This window comes from Meles meles, chromosome 5, assembly GCF_922984935.1.
Source record: "Meles meles chromosome 5, mMelMel3.1 paternal haplotype, whole genome shotgun sequence".
NCBI lineage: Eukaryota > Metazoa > Chordata > Mammalia > Carnivora > Mustelidae > Meles > Meles meles.
Window position 1 is genome coordinate 68,706,526 of NC_060070.1, and position 12,938 is coordinate 68,719,463.

The 12,938-nt window shown below is 46.9% G+C and overlaps 1 protein-coding gene across 4 annotated transcripts in view; it reads left to right on the top strand.

Annotated features, from left to right (window-relative positions):
- The window catches only part of SGK1 (serum/glucocorticoid regulated kinase 1), a 110,605-nt gene extending 100,154 nt beyond the window's left edge, over positions 1 to 10,451 (top strand). Inside the window, exons 1-12 of one of the 4 annotated variants that reach the window (XM_046005798.1) lie at positions 2,084 to 2,258; positions 5,224 to 5,299; positions 5,721 to 5,796; positions 6,185 to 6,289; positions 6,398 to 6,481; positions 6,599 to 6,730; positions 6,993 to 7,105; positions 7,448 to 7,571; positions 7,980 to 8,075; positions 8,463 to 8,618; positions 8,727 to 8,816; positions 9,228 to 10,451. In XM_046005798.1, the coding sequence (XP_045861754.1) occupies positions 2,225 to 2,258; positions 5,224 to 5,299; positions 5,721 to 5,796; positions 6,185 to 6,289; positions 6,398 to 6,481; positions 6,599 to 6,730; positions 6,993 to 7,105; positions 7,448 to 7,571; positions 7,980 to 8,075; positions 8,463 to 8,618; positions 8,727 to 8,816; positions 9,228 to 9,395 (1,254 nt within the window). In that variant the 5' untranslated portion in view covers positions 2,084 to 2,224 and the 3' untranslated portion in view covers positions 9,396 to 10,451. Of the gene's footprint in view, positions 1 to 2,083; positions 2,259 to 2,345; positions 4,168 to 4,909; positions 5,083 to 5,223; positions 5,300 to 5,720; positions 5,797 to 6,184; positions 6,290 to 6,397; positions 6,482 to 6,598; positions 6,731 to 6,992; positions 7,106 to 7,447; positions 7,572 to 7,979; positions 8,076 to 8,462; positions 8,619 to 8,726; positions 8,817 to 9,227 lie in introns of those variants that run through there. The other 3 variants (XM_046005796.1, XM_046005797.1, XM_046005794.1) reach the window with 3 other exon arrangements.
- Positions 10,452 to 12,938: the final 2,487 nt, after the last annotated feature.

Genomic DNA, 12,938 nt, shown 5'->3' on the forward strand with positions numbered 1-12,938 from the left:
AAATAAAGCCCGTGGTTTTGTGAGTTTTAATAACACTGAACCTTGCTATTCTGAAGTAATGTGTTTCTCTCATAGTTATCTTTTCAATCTCATCCTTACCTTCTTTATGCCTGTCACTTTCAACAATTAAGAGCACGGAACATAATAATCACTATAGAATCTGTGGTCTATAGACTCTTACTTAACTACCATCGCTGATTCCTTACCTACAACAGCTCTTGTGAATAAACTTACTCGCTGTCATCTTTTTCTGTTTGATGAATACTATAAAAAAAAATTGGGGGGGGGCGTGCATTTGGTGACAACCTTCAACAAAAACTGATGCATTTAGTTGCTCTCTGGAGTAATAATTATGTTTTTTGGTGTTTATACTTTTTTTGGTGATGGTTCAGAAAAGGATTCTATAAGCATCAATGAAAGAATCAATCAAACTGTGCACATAATTGTTCTAGAATTTTTGGCCCTTTGGGCAATGCAAAACAATTATATTGCCTTTATCAATGGAAAGTATTCTAACTAGGAAATGAAGACACTACAGAGCTAACACACTTAAGAAGTAGTCGAAGAGCTAAGTCCTTATACAAATATTTTTGGGGACACCTAGTGACTCAGTCGGTTAAGCCTCAGACTCTTGGTTTCTGTTAGGGTCATGATCTCAGGGTCATGGATGGAGCTCAGCTTTGGGCTTCCCTCTCAGAAGGGAGTTGGCCTGAGGATTCTCTCTCCCTCTCCCTCTGCCCCTACCTGCCCCCTTGTTTGCTCTCTCTCTCTCTCTAAAATAAATAAATAAATCTTTAAAAACATATTTTTCAAAATATCTGCTTTCACATGTTAAGAAATACCAGGAATTTGTTTTCTGAGCCTGCGAATTAAAAAATGAAAAGGGTCAAATCTTCGTAAAGCTTTCAGGTTTCAGTATTTATAGCCCCTCCTTAAGGAAAATTAAAGTAGAAGAACTAAATGATTTTCTGAAGCATTAAAATACACATGCACTGGAAAATGATTTGTTTCAATGCAAGCTTTATATCTTGGTGAATCATTTCCATTTGAGTGTTTTGATTGCAGTTTCCCCACTATGAGGCATAAATGAGATTACTGGCTTGGGGAAATGGGGAGGTAATTAGCCTACCTCCTATCAAGCCATCTGTATTTTCTGTGACTGCACAAGGTGTTGTAGAGAAATTACCTGAAACTGATTAAACCTCAGAAGTGGGGGAAATTCTGCAGGCCAGAGTGGTTCTGCTAGAGAACACGATCGCCCTCTGGGTTGCATTTCCAAGCACAATTTGGTGACGCAACTCTGACCACTTCGCCACCAGGGAGTAAGAGGAAAAGGGCCGGATTCCTCCCTTAGGAAGACGACCTGGACCAAAGAAAGAGGCTGGCGACGGGAAGGAAGACCAGATCAAGCCTTTGAATAGCATCCGCAGGGCAACCCAAAGCCCATACGGAGTTAACAGGCGCGTCACACACCGCCCCCCCTCCCCCGCCCGAACTCCCCCTACCCCAACCACCCGCCGCTGTGTGTCACCTTCCTGTTCGGAAGTCTTAGTAGGTTGCTGGGACAGAACAGGGGGCGCCTGCTCCACCCTTCAGGTATCCGGTTGGAAGAAAAGCCAGTCTCAACAACTTGAGTCTCTACGTTAAATGATAAGTTTAGCAGACCATCCGTCTCCAACTGCTGAACATTAGGGTAGGGGGAGGAAGGAGAACATCAGACGTTCCTTTTCTGTTCCAACCACAAATCATACGGTTGTGCCTCTTCTCTGTTCCACTTAGAGCCCTCTAACTTGAATTCCACGTTCCTCCTGGAATGCATGTGGCAGAGCGTCTTTGAAAATATGAAGGCTCTGCATGTGTTTTGAATTTTTTCTGGACTGATTTGTAATGATAATCAGTCAAGTTACATTTCTTGTGTGTCTTGCTGGGGGTGTAATAAAGTCGGGACGCTGAGGACTGTAATTTTCTGAGTGATGTTGCAATGGAGAGAATAAATGGCCCAGTGTTGAACTTTGCAGCTTGCTCCCTTCCTGTATGTAAATTGCCTTCATATAAATTGGGGTGCTTAACAGAGGACGGCTGCCTCTGACTCTTCTGTTCCCTGTCATCTCAGTTTTCAGCCTTATCAGGCACATAGCAGGGAGGCTGTTCCAACCATAACTGAGCTCTACCTCCAGCCTCCAGAAAGTAATCCCCAACCTTCATATCTTAGGCAACCTGAAGAATGAAAGAGGAAGCTCTAAAATCCCCTTTGAAAGGTTTGTGTACTTTTGTTACTTTAATTCAGAGGGAATGGGTAAAACGAAGATGCTTTAGAGGATCTGAGGTTTCTTGGCCTGGGGAAGGCACAAGAGATGGGGATGCAGGGGGTGGTGCGCGGTCTGATGGAAGGTTTCTCAGTTTCATGGTTTAAGATCAAACAAGCAGAAATCTTGGTGCAGGCTGGTGTTTTTGTGCAGTCTTTGCAAGATTTGTTCTCTTTTCTTTTTATTAAGCACAATTAGCCAACAGATTGGGTTTCGATGTAGTGATCAGTGATTCACGGGTTGCATATAACACCCAGCGCAAATTTGCTGGCTTAAAACAGGGCTGCATGGTGTGGGAGCAGGGATCGGCTGGGCTAGTTGAAGTAGAACAGGGAGTATGGGGGCCATCAGCAGTAACAAAGTCGTATTATATGAAGAATCCATGGAAGAGGAAGCAGTAATGGGCCAGTCAGTTACTGTGATCTAGAGTTTCCTAAACCCTGCCTGAGGTTGGAGTGTCAATTTCAGGCACCTGAGAAATGCTTTTTTAGGTGGGTGCTGAGCAACATTTCCCAGCCACTCTCCAGGAGAGATGATGTGTGTTCCCTTCTCCCAGTTTGGAGCTGTTGCAACTGAGCAAACTAAGAAGCAGCTGAGGCTACAGATCATATTAGGGCAAATGAGGTGGTTGTGCCTGCAAAACAAATCCCTGCCCAGGACGAAAGAAAACCCGCTTCACAGGCTATTCTTGGTTTGACAGCTGTTGTTTCAGAGGGTGTCAGACCCAGTATGCAACTCCAAGATGGCAGGGCCCTTGACAGTCAGGGGTCACGGCAGGGCAGCCACGGCAGACAGCACCCGCAAGCGCCAGGTACCGGCCCTGCAAACCTTGGTAACTTGCCGCCGTCTCCAGCTCTGGCCCAGTTGCTGTGCTCGTGGCTTCCACGGCCAGCGCTGGCCCGAGTCCTCGCGCCGCGGTCAGACTGCAGCGTCCAGGCATCTCCCAGCGGCGGGGTTACTGGAAGGCACCTCTCCGCCGCTCTGCCGAGCCTCCCTCTCTCCTGCGCTTTCTGGAGCGCAGGCACCCGGCTAATCTTTCGCGAGTGCTCGAGTCCCAGTTTATCTGGGACGAGAGAAAGAGAGAGAGAGCAAGGTGGTTAAACTGTAAAAAGACTCCCGGGTCAGCCCTGGAATAAACTGGAGGAGGGCTGGGGAAGACGAGGACAAACTGAGGGTTTTAAAGACAATGTAACGCGACCTTGCAATGTTGTCAGGTGGGAGAGCGGGAGAGGGAATGGGGAGTCGCCGGTGCCCGGGGTCATGCCAGGTCGGCGCCTTGCGCGGAGCCACCACTCCCCGAACTTGCCACTTCTTCACGTGTTCTTGGCGTGGTGGAGATTAAAGATGCAAGGGGAAAAAATTACATGCGGAACGGACAGAATGTTCTCAAAGATTGGGGGGGGTAAAAAGTGAAATGCAGATTGTACTTTTTTCTTTAGTGCAGAAACGAATTTTATTTCCGCCCCCTCCCCTACACATTCCTGATCTCTCCCTCCCCCTTCCCTCTTTCTTTCCTTCCTTCCTCCGCTTCCAAGTTCTGGGATTTTGCAGCCTTGCTTGGCTTTGGCCAAAAGCACAAAAAAGGCGTTTTCGGAAGCGGCTCGGCCGTGCACAAGGGCCATTTGTTTGTTTTGGGTCTCGGGGCAGGAAATCTTGCCCGGCCTGAGTCACGGCGGCTCCTTCAAGGAAACGTCAGTGTTCTCCTGTCGCCCTCGCCCGCTGAGCGCCCGACCGCCGCTGCCCATGGGGGAGATGCAGGGCGCGCTGGCCAGGGCCCGGCTCGAGTCTCTGCTTCGGCCCCGCCACAAAAAGAGGGCCGAGGCGCAGAAACGCAGCGAGTCCTTCCTGCTGACTGGCCTGGGTAAGCGCCGCGCCTGCCACGCGGGGACTGTCCCGCTCCGCCGCTAGTCGCTCGGCTCCGGCGAGTAGGAGCGGGGCGGGGCGGAGGTAGGGGTTGTCCAGTGGGGGTGGAGGGTGCGCGTTCGCAGGGTGAAGGAACTGAGGCCGGGAGAGAAGGCGGTGAAAGGGGGGTTCCCACCGGTTGTCCCGGACCCATGGTGACCCCGCAAATGAGGGCGCGCGGGGCCACCCTCGCCCGACAGACACCTCCGGCTGGTGGTGCACGGCCGCCGGGTGGGGGCTGATGAGGCTGCCGGGGGAGTTAGGGGAGAGGGCCGGCTCCGGGACCGGGAGGAAATCGGCAGTCAGGGTTTGACTAACTTAAGCGGGCACAGAGCCACCCGCTGGCGGAGCACCGGGCGGAAAGCGCTCTTTGCCGCGACTCTGATTTCCTAGCTGGGCGGAATAAATGAGAAAGGTGGAAAATTACCCCGGACTCTCCCTGCCCCCGCCCCCTCCGCCTGCGGTTTGCCTCTCTCTGCCGGGGAGCGGAGAGAGGCAGATAACAGTCCCGCGCCGGGCCTCCCGGGCAGTCCCCGCGCCCCCCACCCCCGCCCCGGGCTCGCCCTCGGGCCGGGGGCCGAACCGCCCTCCACCGCCCGCCAAGGAGAAGCCTGCCTGGCGCCGCGGCCACTGGAGGTGGAGCTTGGGGCGGGGACTGGGCGGGGCCTCTTCCGCCCTGTAGCGTGGGCCCCGCCCCTGCGGCGGTCAGGGCTTATAAAGTGGGCGGCGCGGCGCGCGAGCCTTGTTGGCTGAGCCGGTCTCCAGTCACCAACGACTCGCTGCGCTCTGTCTGCGGAGATGACGGTGAAAACCGAGGCTGCTAGGGGCACCCTCACTTACTCCAGAATGAGGGGAATGGTAGCAATTCTTATCGGTGAGTGTAGGAATTTTACTGAACTTCTAGGATACGCGAAGGGGACATATTTTTAGGGTCGCTCATCGAATTAGTTTGTGTGGCGTCGGACGTTACGAAGCCATCTAGACGTTTATTTATTTCTCCTCTCTTAATTCACAGCTTTCATGAAACAGAGGAGGATGGGCCTGAACGACTTTATTCAGAAGATTGCCAATAACTCCTATGCATGCAAACAGTAAGTTTGGGGGAGGATTGGGAGAAATAAAAATAAGTAGTAAAGTTTCCTTTTACCAGCCCTAAAGACACATTCTCATCAGAAGGTTGATCAGAAAGCTGAAACCTTCCCCGAGGGTGGGAACCCTTTTCTAAGTCCCAATTGAAAACATTTTAAACGTTAAAACTAATGTGCTCGTTTGGCCTGTCCTAGAGCTGAAAGAAGAGTTTCATGTTGGCTTAATTCGCTCCCTGTTAACATGAAGAACAACCCTCATCCTTGTATTTAACTGGGTTTATTATTTTCTTTAACTGAGTTGCTTCTTTGGGTGTTTTTAGTTGAAACGGGGGGGGGGGGGGGGTGAGCCTGAAACTTACTACTGGTGTTGGTGTGCCCCCTCCTGTCGAGTTAAGGAAGTTCTAAGTTGTTCCTTTCTCTGCAGCCCTGAAGTTCAGTCCATTTTGAAAATCTCCCAACCTCAGGAGCCTGAGCTTATGAATGCCAACCCTTCTCCTCCAGTAAGTATTCTCTCTTTGTGATGCTTCTGTAGAGGAATCTTGTAAATGAGTCAGTTAATATTCCTATATCGATGGATTACAATAGCATTTCTGGAAATTAGTATCAAGGCAGGAATGCCTAATTAATGGTGTAACAAGTGACATAAGCAGTTATTTAACTATTGAGTCAGTGAAGTATTTTAAAAGGCCTATTGCCTAAAAGTCTTATCTGGGTACAACAATTGCGTACAATTTCCATACTCCCATACAGTAGTCTTGGTTGAGTCTGGGAGGGGTGGTGGTGACTTGCCTCAGTCATTTGCAGATGTAACACCTTTTACATTGTCTGTCCTTTATTGTTGTCTTCATTTGAAGCAAGGGTATTAAAAGAAAACATTTTCTTTTCCAGCCAAGTCCTTCTCAGCAAATCAACCTTGGCCCATCATCCAATCCTCACGCTAAACCATCTGACTTTCACTTCTTGAAAGTGATTGGAAAAGGCAGTTTTGGGAAGGTAATGTCAGATCTGAAGACCTCATGACTTACAGTCTTTCATGCATTCATTTTACATTCTCCCTGGGTGTAGATAGCAAAATGATTTTTTTTTTAATTGAAATTCCAGGTTCTGCTAGCAAGACACAAAGCAGAAGAAGCATTCTATGCAGTCAAAGTTTTACAGAAGAAAGCCATCCTGAAAAAGAAGGAGGTATGAAATGCGCTGGATGGATTGGAGTTGGAGATAGACATTCATTGAATGGTTTTACCTTTGAATTCTGGTACCATATTGAAATTTGCCACTAAATCTTAATTGTCCTTTTTCTAGGAGAAACATATTATGTCGGAACGGAATGTTCTGCTGAAGAATGTGAAACACCCTTTCCTGGTGGGCCTCCACTTCTCTTTTCAGACTGCTGACAAATTGTACTTTGTCCTTGACTACATCAACGGCGGAGAGGTGAGTGGCAGGAATATGAGCTAACCTTTGAGTGTCTGGGCACAGCATTCTTGGTTTTAGTTAGAGAGGAAAGTTTTTCAATGATAGGGGGGAAAAGTTACCAGAATTAGCCTTTCCTTCAACCTGAAGATTGCAAATAGTTAATAGACTATTTAAGGCCGCTTCCTGCAATTGTCCCCTTTAGCTGTATATGTCGAGACTAATTAAATGCATTGTTATCAAGCCTTGGCAACCCAGCCTAACTTTGTTCTGTCTCCTGCAGCTGTTCTACCATCTCCAGAGGGAACGTTGCTTCCTGGAACCGCGGGCTCGCTTCTATGCTGCTGAAATAGCCAGTGCCTTGGGTTACCTGCACTCTCTGAACATCGTTTATAGGTAAGCTGGAGAGCTCTCACAGTTACCTTCCCAGGTAGAAAGGAGACTGAGCCCTACCTAGCTTTCCACGGAGCCTTAAAATAATTTGAATTTCTGTATAGCTCGGTCACCTAACACCAGATCCCTCAGCATGGGAGCTGCCTTGACTCCATGCCACCAGGAACTAGCTGGCTAGGATTGTGCCTAATCCAGAATAGATTAGCAGAACAAGGACTCCCTTTTTTTAATTCACTATACAGCTACAGTGAATTGAAAATGTTTCTAATACCCCAAGCTATTATTTTCACAAAGACTTTCTTATGAAATGAAATTAACTTACACAACTTTTTTGTTTTTTTGCAGAGACTTAAAACCAGAGAATATTCTGCTGGATTCACAGGGACACATTGTCCTTACTGACTTTGGGCTCTGCAAGGAGAACATCGAACACAACGGCACGACATCCACCTTCTGTGGCACGCCCGAGGTAGGAGCGCTGTCCATTCGGTGCCCTGTCTGCCCCTTCCTGGGAGAGCCAAGTGCAAAGATACTTCTACCAGAAGGGTGGGTTGTTCTCAGAGGTTTCTCAGTCCAGTTGAGTCCAAGGGAAATATGTGCGTTTGATGTAGCATGAGAAATCCCAAGGCCTCATGTTGCTTTCATTAAGACCAGCTGTTTGCAAAAGCCATGTCATGAAATGTTGTAAATTCCAAGTAAGCGATACATTGGGTGGCCAGTCAGCCTCCTAAGTCCCGCAGTTTTATTGGGAAGTAATGTAAAGAAATGTATCCTGGAAGTGGATCAAGGGTCTCAACCCTTTCAAAGTGCAGGCCTGGCTGTGGGATTGCACTGTTTCACAGTCTTCTAAACTCTGTCTTCTGGCTTTGTGTTTCAGTATCTCGCACCCGAGGTGCTCCACAAGCAACCCTATGACAGGACAGTGGACTGGTGGTGCCTGGGGGCTGTCTTATATGAGATGCTATATGGCCTGGTGAGTAGGTGCATTGAGAGCTATGGAATCTTGCTCCTGGTTTCATAAGTCCACACTACCTGGGTGCCCAAGCCCCATTGCGGATCTGGTCATTGTATTTTGCCCCTTTATCAATAAGCTTATCAGATGCTCATAAGAGAAGCCCATTGGTTATTTTATAAGTGTTTTAGAATAAGATCTTAGTGAATTTTTCTTTTGTAAATTCACCTTCCACCAGATATCTACTCCTTGATAAGGGTCCTGAAATAGTTTCAAAATCCAGGGCAAAGAATCTATTAAGGGAAAGGCTTTGTCAGATCTAGCTTAATCTAGTTGAAGACTTTTTCTCTGTTGGTATGGTGCTTGCTGTACAAACCTACCAATTGAGCATTTTCCCCCTTCTTTCAGCCTCCTTTCTACAGCCGGAACACAGCTGAGATGTACGACAACATTCTGAACAAGCCCCTCCAGCTGAAGCCAAATATTACCAACTCTGCCAGACACCTCCTGGAGGGCCTCCTGCAAAAGGACAGGACAAAGAGGCTGGGCGCCAAGGACGACTTTGTGAGTAACTTTTTCCTGTTCTCCTGGGCTCTCTGGGAAGCTGCCTGGACCCCACTCCCCTTCCTGAATTCCACCTGTCTAAATTCATCTCCTGTTTCTTCTCGACAGATGGAGATTAAGAGTCATGTCTTCTTCTCCCTAATTAACTGGGATGATCTCATTAACAAGAAGATTACGCCCCCTTTTAACCCAAATGTGGTGAGTGTCTTTCTGAGTCTAGGAGGGTCCAAAGGGTGCTTCTTGAAATCAGGATTGGTGGTCGTGGAAAAGAGGGCCCTCAAGGAAGACATTGGCAGAACTTTTATTCACAAATCATTATTTTACCTAGATAAGTAGAATTTTTGTCCCACAAGCTAGCATAACCTTTCCACACATTCGTCGATTAAAGTACCAAAGGATAAAGAGGGAACACCCTCCTCGTTATGTAAACTTTGTGTGGCCTGTGGGTTTTGTGCCTGAAATGGAGGGTTACTGTGGGAGTCTCCATATAGTACCCCAAAGACTTGAGCTCCAGTATTTAAAGCCCAAAATGAGGATTTCCATGTCCTGTCTGCACACGGAATTCTTGACACTGAGTGTCTTTTTCTTTTTTTTTTTTCTCCACCATAGAGTGGACCTAGCGACCTGAGGCACTTCGATCCTGAGTTCACTGAAGAGCCAGTCCCCAACTCCATCGGCAGGTCTCCCGACAGCATCCTTCTCACAGCCAGCGTTCAGGAGGCGGCCGAGGCCTTCCTGGGCTTCTCGTACGCCCCTCCCATGGACTCCTTCCTCTGAACAGTCTTCGGGGTTGGTCTTGAAGGATTTTATGTGTGTCCGTAAGCGTTTTTAGTTAGCCTCGTGGCGGAGCTGCTGGCTGACAGGACATCTTACAAGAGAATTTGCACATCTCTGGAAGCTTGCGCATCTTGGCAATCTTATTGCACACTGTTTGCTGGAAGCTTTTTGAAGAGCACACCCTCCTCTCAGTGAGCTCATGAGGTTTTCATTTTTATTCTTCCTTCCAACATGGTGCTATCTCTGAGCATTGCGTGCCGCCTCGGACAGATGGCAGTAGTCTTAGTGGGTGACGCGGTTCTGAGAAGGGTTTTCGGAAGGGTCCGTCTGGGCCGTGATAACGAATCTTACGAAATGTGCCTTTTCCGATGAGATCGTGTTAGCTCCAAAGCTTTTCCTTTTGCAGAGTGTTTCAGTTCTTTATTTTTCCTTGTGGATTTCCTGTGTGAACAGTGGTATGAGTGTGGTATGCTTGATCCCAGACGGATTTCGTTCTAAGCCTCAATGTGACACTTGCAGGACACTACAATGTGGGACATTGTTCGTTTCTTCCATATTTGGAAGATAAATTTATGTGTAGACTGTTTGTTTGTTGTTGTTTTTTTTTGTAAGATACAGTTAATAATGAAAATTTATTGAAAATGGTCTTGCAATGACTTGTATCCAGATGCTTAAAGAAAGCATTGCTGCTACAAATATTTCTATTTTTAGAAAGGGTTTTTATGGACCAATGCCCCAGTTGTCGGTCAAAGCCTGGTATTTTTCATTGTTTAAAATGTCACCTGTAAATCGGGCATTATTTATGTTTTTCTTTCTTTCTTTTTTTTTTTTGCATTCCTGATAATTGTATGTATTGTATAAAGAAAGTCTGTACATTGGGTTATAACACTAGTATATTTAAACTTACAGGCTTATTTGTAATGTAAACCACCATTTTAATGTACTGTAATTAACATGGTTATAATATGTACAATTCTTCCCCCCACCACCACACAACTTTTTTTGTGTGTGATAAACCAACTTTGGTTTGCAATAAAACCTTGAAAAATACTTACATAAATTGTGTCATGTGTGTTATTTTGTATATCTCGGTTGGAATGGGGTGGGGGGGTAATCAAGGGTCCCTTTAAAATTTATAAACCTGGGAAGTGCTGCTGTGCTTTGCAGCTCAGTGGTTGGCCTCCAACAGTAGCTACTTCAGACTCCAGGGGGCATAGAGTGGTCTCAAAGCCAGTTTATCTTCCCAGGTCTTAGTATTTTATGATGTCAGTCATTCACAAATCCATCCAACCAAACCCTTTTCAATGTACAAATCTGTTTCACAAGGACAGCCCCGAAGCCAGGTTCCCTATGTTTATCACCTACCCTCTGCAGTTGGCTGTTTGTCCTGTCATTTGGCTTGCCTAAAGAACGGGTTTTTCTTTTCAACAACTAATCTGAGTGCCTCCTCTGGGCCAAGCCCTGCCCTGAGTGCTGGGAATAGGGCAGTGGGCAAAGCACACAGATCTCTGCCCTTAAGGAGCCTCATGGAAAAGGCAAACTTTTTAAATAAAGTAGTGTGTTAAAATGGAAAGGAAGATAATAGTCTGCCAGCAGAATGCCGCGGAAGAGGGTGGGGATGTTGGTCATAAAGGGAGACGTTCCCAAGAAACTGACCTAGCAGGACTTTAGGTTTCTGAGAGCACCCAGAGCTGAACAGAGTGCAAGGCCAGCTCAGAGAGGGACCCCCGAGGAGCCAGTCTCTGGCTTAGACCAGAAGCCTCTTGAGCTAGCCCTGCTGCCCCTGGGTCTGGTGTGCAGAGGCTGCTCATGGGGCCCATCCCGCAGGAATAACTACTGAGGAAGAAGGGAAGATACTAAGATATTAAGAGATCATCATTTTGAGTCCAAATTGTTTGTACTTTCTCACTTTTCTAGGCCTTTCTCAGAAATTCCTGGCAAACAGTCCTCAAACAGCGGACTGCTGCTGCCTTTACCTCTAAGAGCTCTCAGTTTGCTTAGGGATTCCCCCAGGAAGTTGTGATCTTCTTCCCCTTTATCCTGCTGCTTACATCTCACTTCCCACACACACATCCTCTCCCCCAACACCCCCTTCCAAGGCTTCTAAGGAGGGCTGGACAGGAATTTGGAGATGACTTACTTCTCCCCACCAGAAATCCACTGAGGCAAGGGGATTCAAAGTGAGTCAATGACTTCTTGCTGAAGGTGGGCCCCCCCAACCCCCCGCATTTGAGATGCTGTTGAACCTACAGACACTAGCTACACATTAAATTCCCTCTCAGACCCACATGCCAAAGTCAACTGGAGTGACAAAAAGAATCTAAAGCCTGCATTTTCCTAATAAAGATTGATACCAGCTCTGACTGGGAGACTATTTGCCTGTCTTCCCTTCATTCTCATTATCAATAACAGTAACTGCATTCCTTCTTGAACAAAGAGTGGCTTAAATCACATATTTATCTGATCACAGGCTGGGCATCTCCAAACTAATTATAGATAAGTCAGAGCAGCTAGGTGTAGATGACAGAGCTTTTTACTTCTTTAGGGTAGAAATTTGGTTTATTGGCTTATAGTCCATCACTGTAGAAGATCTCATTGTACTGCTCGGGGAATTGATAAGAGCAGAGAAGTCCCTGGGCTTGTCACACAAATAGGAGGAGATTAGATCAAACACAAGTGGGTGGGAAGGGAACAAAGCAAGAACAAGGAAGTCAAGAAAGAACAAGGGATCAATTTAAAAAAAGAGCAAATATTTACTAAGTACTGTAATGTCAAGTCACATACATGGAGAAGTATCTTTTATCTACAAGAGTAAGTACATCCCTGCTAACATTTGAAACTGCATTTGAGCGTCGTGGTTGCAAAGGCAGACAGCACACTTCTCCATTGTTCTCTCCCCAAACAATGGGTTTGGGGAATGTATTGAGCTATGATCCCCACAAGTTAAAATGGGACTTTGAAACCACTGCTACCATGAAGATTAAGTGACTTCACTTAGGGCATTCGCCATCTACTTGGGGAGATATGGCACCCACTGATGGTGTCTGGCTGGTGCTGAATGAGGGATAAAGAGAACTTTAGAAGTCCAGAGGCTTCTGTGGGGTCAGTTCCCTGGAGCAGGCTTCACAGAGGGCATGCCAAATACTCTTACACCAACTGATTCTATTTGTAGGAACTCTAACTGGGTGCAGGCCCTGAGCATTGGAGAACACTAACAGCCAAGACTACTGAGCTCTTACTATATGCCAGACAGTATTCAAAACCCTGTCTAGTCTATTTAAATCTTCAGAACAACCCTGTGATGTCAAAAGTGAACAGACTAGCATAGGCAGGTAATTTGCTGATTAGTAAGTGGTGAAGTAAGAAGGCGAACCATGATGGCCCGTCCCCAAAGCCTGTGCTTGTGGCCATTATACTTTTCTGCCTAACAGGTGACAAAAAGCAGAGGAGCAAATGACTGTGTGTTTGTTAGCCATTCACTTATTATTCCATCTGACTTCTAAGATACCTTGCAGGTGTCATCCTATGCAGAGAGGGAGAAAG